This window comes from Babylonia areolata, chromosome 6 (assembly GCF_041734735.1).
Source record: "Babylonia areolata isolate BAREFJ2019XMU chromosome 6, ASM4173473v1, whole genome shotgun sequence".
Classification (NCBI taxonomy): Eukaryota; Metazoa; Mollusca; class Gastropoda; order Neogastropoda; family Buccinidae; genus Babylonia; species Babylonia areolata.
The window spans coordinates 54079023-54084022 of NC_134881.1; the positions used below are offsets into that span (position 1 = coordinate 54079023).

General features: G+C 42.3%; 1 protein-coding gene across 6 annotated transcripts in view; it reads right to left on the reverse strand.

Annotated features, from left to right (window-relative positions):
* LOC143283157 (uncharacterized) overlaps window positions 1-5000 on the reverse strand; it is a 58488-nt gene that overhangs the window by 45261 nt on the left and 8227 nt on the right. For 3 of the 6 annotated variants that reach the window (XM_076589304.1, XM_076589307.1, XM_076589308.1), the window contains exon 3: window positions 3998-4033. The exons of 2 other annotated variants lie outside the window; for them this stretch is intronic. In XM_076589304.1, coding sequence (XP_076445419.1) covers window positions 3998-4033 — 36 coding nt within the window. Of the gene's footprint in view, window positions 1-2408; window positions 2535-3997; window positions 4034-5000 lie in introns of those variants that run through there. One more of the 6 variants, XM_076589310.1, reaches the window with a different exon arrangement.

Genomic DNA, 5000 nt, shown 5'->3' on the forward strand with positions numbered 1-5000 from the left:
CACACCACACCACACCACGCTACACCATTACCAAACCACAGTGCTAACTGATACACTACAAGTAACCACAGTACAATACAGCACAGTACAGCACAGTACAGTACAGTACAGTACAGTACAGCACAGTAGAGTACAGTGCTAACTGATACTGATACACCACACGAGACCACCGTATAGTACATTGCCAACTGACACACCACAAGTGATTAACACAACACAGTACAGTGCTAACTGATAATCGTGTTTTGGAAATCGTGCAACTTAATCCCTCAGTTGACTGAATGCTAAATGTAGCTGTTGGAAATACATCTTCATTGTCGAAGTGTTGGTTCACTGAAATCTAGTGGTGGTGGGTTTACCTGTTCCAAAACATACATGGTCATCCACTCGGAGGTTCGTGGCTCCTTGAGAAACATGAAACTGTTGCTGGTTATCTGTGTGTGTGTGTGTGTGTGTGTGTGTGTGTGTGTGTGTGTGTGTGTGTGTGTGTGTGTGTGTCTGTGTCTGTGTGAGTCTGTGTGTGTCTGTGTGTGAGTGGGAGTGTGTGTGTGGGGGGGGGGGAGTGAGGGGGGGTGCGTGCGTGCGTGCGTGCGTGTGTGTGTGTGTGTGTGTGTGTTTGGGGGGGTATCCTTAATCACCTGAAACATGGACAGGTGTTCACAGTGAAATTAAAATATCACACACACACACACACACACACACACACACACACACACACACACACACACACACACACACACTGTTAATAAACCACCACCACCAGGTATTACATTTCAGCAGCACACAAAAGATAAATTGTGGAACAACACCAGCCACTAATTCTCACGTTTCAGTACAAAATGCCCAGGAGGTAAATTTGGGGTGAGGGGGTTTAGGGGAATGACAAACCCAAACATTTATGACAGTAAATATCATTTTTAATTCGTCCAAACACAGGTCAGCACACACAGATTCAAAACGATTAAATTCGTTTCGGTGTAGAATTACGAAATTGTTAGCATAGTATTTCTAATAATCTAATGTGCTGTGATGATTTATCAATATTATTACATACAAACATGCATACATTCATCCATCCACCTGTCTGAACGCATACATGTGTGCACGCGTGCACTGGGGCACACACACATGCACACATGCGCGCGCAAGTAAGCATGCGTGAATATACGGTCCATGCATATATATGCGTGCATTCGCACACATACACATGAACATCAATGCACACTGAATCATTTTTGTGCATAATCTGTAAGAGAAAAATTAAAAAACAACAAACAAACAATATACTGAAGCATACTGATTAAACAAATAGATAAATAAACAGCAAAAATTGTAATGACGACTGATCTTGATAACATGAACATGCTGTCTTATGAAACACATAATTCAGATAAAATAAAAAATTTTTTTTAAACAACAACAACCTACAACAGTCTAGTCTTTGGAAAGTGTACAGTTAATAAACTTAATATGCATTTACTCCAAAAGCGTATATTTGAAAGACTTAAAATGCGCTAACTAAACAGTGTATAGTTAATAGACTTAACATGCATTAAGTGAAAAAAGTGTACAGTCAATAGACTTAAAACGTATTAACTGAAAAACGCCAACTATGCACATGCACTTTTTTTTCTATGCAATGATCATACTCGCTGAATTCGTCTGGTGTGTTACCTGATTCACTGTACCCAAACACCCCACACTCCCACTCATACACATACACCTCTCTCTCTTTCACACACACACACACACACACACACACACATACACACTTACACACAAACGAACACACACACACACACACACACACACACACACACACACACATACACACACACACACACACACACACACACACAAACGAACACACACATATACACACACACAAACTAACACACACACACACAAACGAACACACACACACACACACACACACACACACACACACACACACACACAAACGAACACACACACATACACACACACAAACTAACACACACACACACACACACACACACACACACACACACACACACACGAACGAACACACACACACACACACACACACACACACACACAAACTAACACACACACACACACACGCACAAACGAACACACACACACACACAGAAACACACACACACACACACACACACACGAACGAACGAACACACACACCAACACACACAAACGAACACACACACACACACACACACACACACACACACAAACGAACACACACACACACACACACACACACACACACACACACACACACACACACACACACACACACACACACGCACAATTTAGCAGCGCCAAGTGAGTGTGCTTGGCTTTGAAAACATTGACATGTCCACGCAAACTGAACCGACTTCGGAGTGGGATTTTTTCCACACTGAGCAGACCTGGCGCTGTTGGCAGGGTCTCTTTTGTAGTACAGCACGGGTCTATAATGAAACAGGAAATTTGCACAATGTCTTTCACGTTAGCTCACTTTCACAGAACACTCACTTCCTTCATGCACTTATCAGGCTACCGGTGACAATTGCTTCAGGGAGGGTGCGAGAGGGTGGGTGGTTGTGTTCGTGGGGTGGGAGGGTTTCCACCTTTCCCTGATTGGTTCAAGCTAGACCAATCAGTAGATTCCCCATGAATTGTATCCTGTCACGTGATGACGCTTTCATCAGCTGTGCCTTGTTTTTCATGTCACGTCACATTTTACGTAAGCGTTTTTAGTCTCGTAGCTCAGCCTGGGGGGGGGGGGGGGGGGGAAGAAAAAAGAAAAGAAAAAGAAAAAAAATAGAGGAAAAAAAAAGAAAAAAAAAGAGCAGGTGGAGACTGTGGTGGATGATTTCGGCGAGGGAGTCCTCTTTCTGATGAACTATCAGAAACAGGCAGTCTACTGAGTTTTACGTCAGCAGTATGTTCCGAAACAATATCTCAGCCTTCAGAACTCTTTATTGGCCAGTCTTGGCAGAATGGTGATTAAACAGTCCTGCACGGAAACGCCGTTAAAACTTGTTGGGATTTATAAAAAAAAAAAATTAAAAAAATTAAAAAAGTGCAAAAATAATTTGGTTTAATCACTGTCTCTTTGAAAGTATTACTGACAGCTCCGCGTATGATACAATCACACACACACACACACACACACACACACACACACACAGAGATTGTTCTTACCTACAAATTGCTGCCAGGAAAAAAAATACAATTTGAAGCAATTTTGTTTGCCCTCGTGACAACACACACCAGTGTAAACAGCCAGACATCGCCCACACAGTCAGCACGTGTCTCTGATTAGCAAAATGATAATTATCATAAACCCAGCAACTGACCAGTCGTCCACAAAAGCAATTTTCTGACCCACGGCTGAAACTGGCATGGTTGTATGACCGGGAAAAAAAAGAGAGAGAGAGAGAGAGGAAAAAAGAGAGAGGAAAGTTGAAAAACGTGTCACAACTAACCTACCCTGAAGTAGGCCGGGATTTCTTAGTGAAAGTGAATGTTCAGATTGGCCAAAGACTTGTAGGCCTTATCTGCCGTTGTCCACAGCGAGGAAGAATTTCAATATAACTCGTGAACTTCCGTTATCTCTCTCTCTCTCTCTCTCTCTCTCTCTCTCTCTCTCTCTCTCTCTCTCTCTCTTTATAACTCAGTATCTATCGACATGGTCATAACCACCACGATCACCACCACCACCACCACCACCACAACAACAACTACTACTACAACAACACACACACACACACACACACACACACACACACACACGCTTGATATGATCAGAATTAGGAACCACCACCGTGATTAATCCAGACACATCACATCAAACACATTGGGTGTTACTCATAATTACTGTATCATGAGATCAATATCCGATTAAATTTTTTTTTTTTTTTTTTTTTTTAAGAACTATGGATACCACAAAACAACTACAATAGAAAGCCACGTGTGCTACAGCACTAGCCACATAGCAGCACCTTCAAGTTACCTGGGGTATCCGAAAGGTTCAAGTCCGTACTGCCTCCTGTATCAGTATCAATATCAGTATCAGTATCAGTATCAGTAGCTCAAGGAGGCGTCACTGCGTTCGGACAAATCCACATACCCTACACCTCATCTGCCAAGCAGATGCCTGACCAGCAGCATAACCCAACGCGCTTAGTCAGGCCTTGAGAAAAAATAAAATAAATAATAAGAATAATTAATTAATTAATTAATTAAATTTAAATAAATAAGATAATAATAATAATAACGTATACACAGAGCTCAGCCTGACACATACACACAAATTACATCTGGTAACAACAACAACAACAGCAACAACAACAACAACGAGAGTGATGATAATGATGAAAAATTTTGGTAAAAGTCGACTTACATGGGATAAATGGGATGATAATGATGATGATGTTGACGACGTTAAAGACGATGGCATGATGATCACAATGATGCTGACGATTGGTTGTTGTTTTTTTCTTTACGATGGCGACAATGATGAAGACGTTAACGTTTATGTTCTGATGATGATGATGATGATGATGACAATGATGACGACGATAATGTTGACGATGACGACGACGACGACGATGATTTTGTTGACGTTGATGATGACAGCGATGGTGTTGATAGCGATGACCAAGAACTGTTAAAAAAAAAAAAAAAAACACCTCCCGAGTCTATAATTATACAGGCACTTATTATCATTGACGTGGCAAAAACAAAACAACAACAACAAAAAAATTTAAATAATAAACAGGGCTTAAAAAGTTGTTCGATGTGACGTGACAGCATAGAGACAATCAAGATAGTGTCAGCCATACTGGTGGTGGTGGTGGTGGTGGTGGAGCATTCACGCTGTGATCTGATACCCTGAGACCATGATTGGAGCGGAGGGAGGGAGTGGGGGGGGGGGGTGCTGGGGGAGGGGGGCGGCGGTGGGGGTGGGGGGGGGGGGACGTGTCTGGCGCGGTATTGACACCAGCAGCAACACT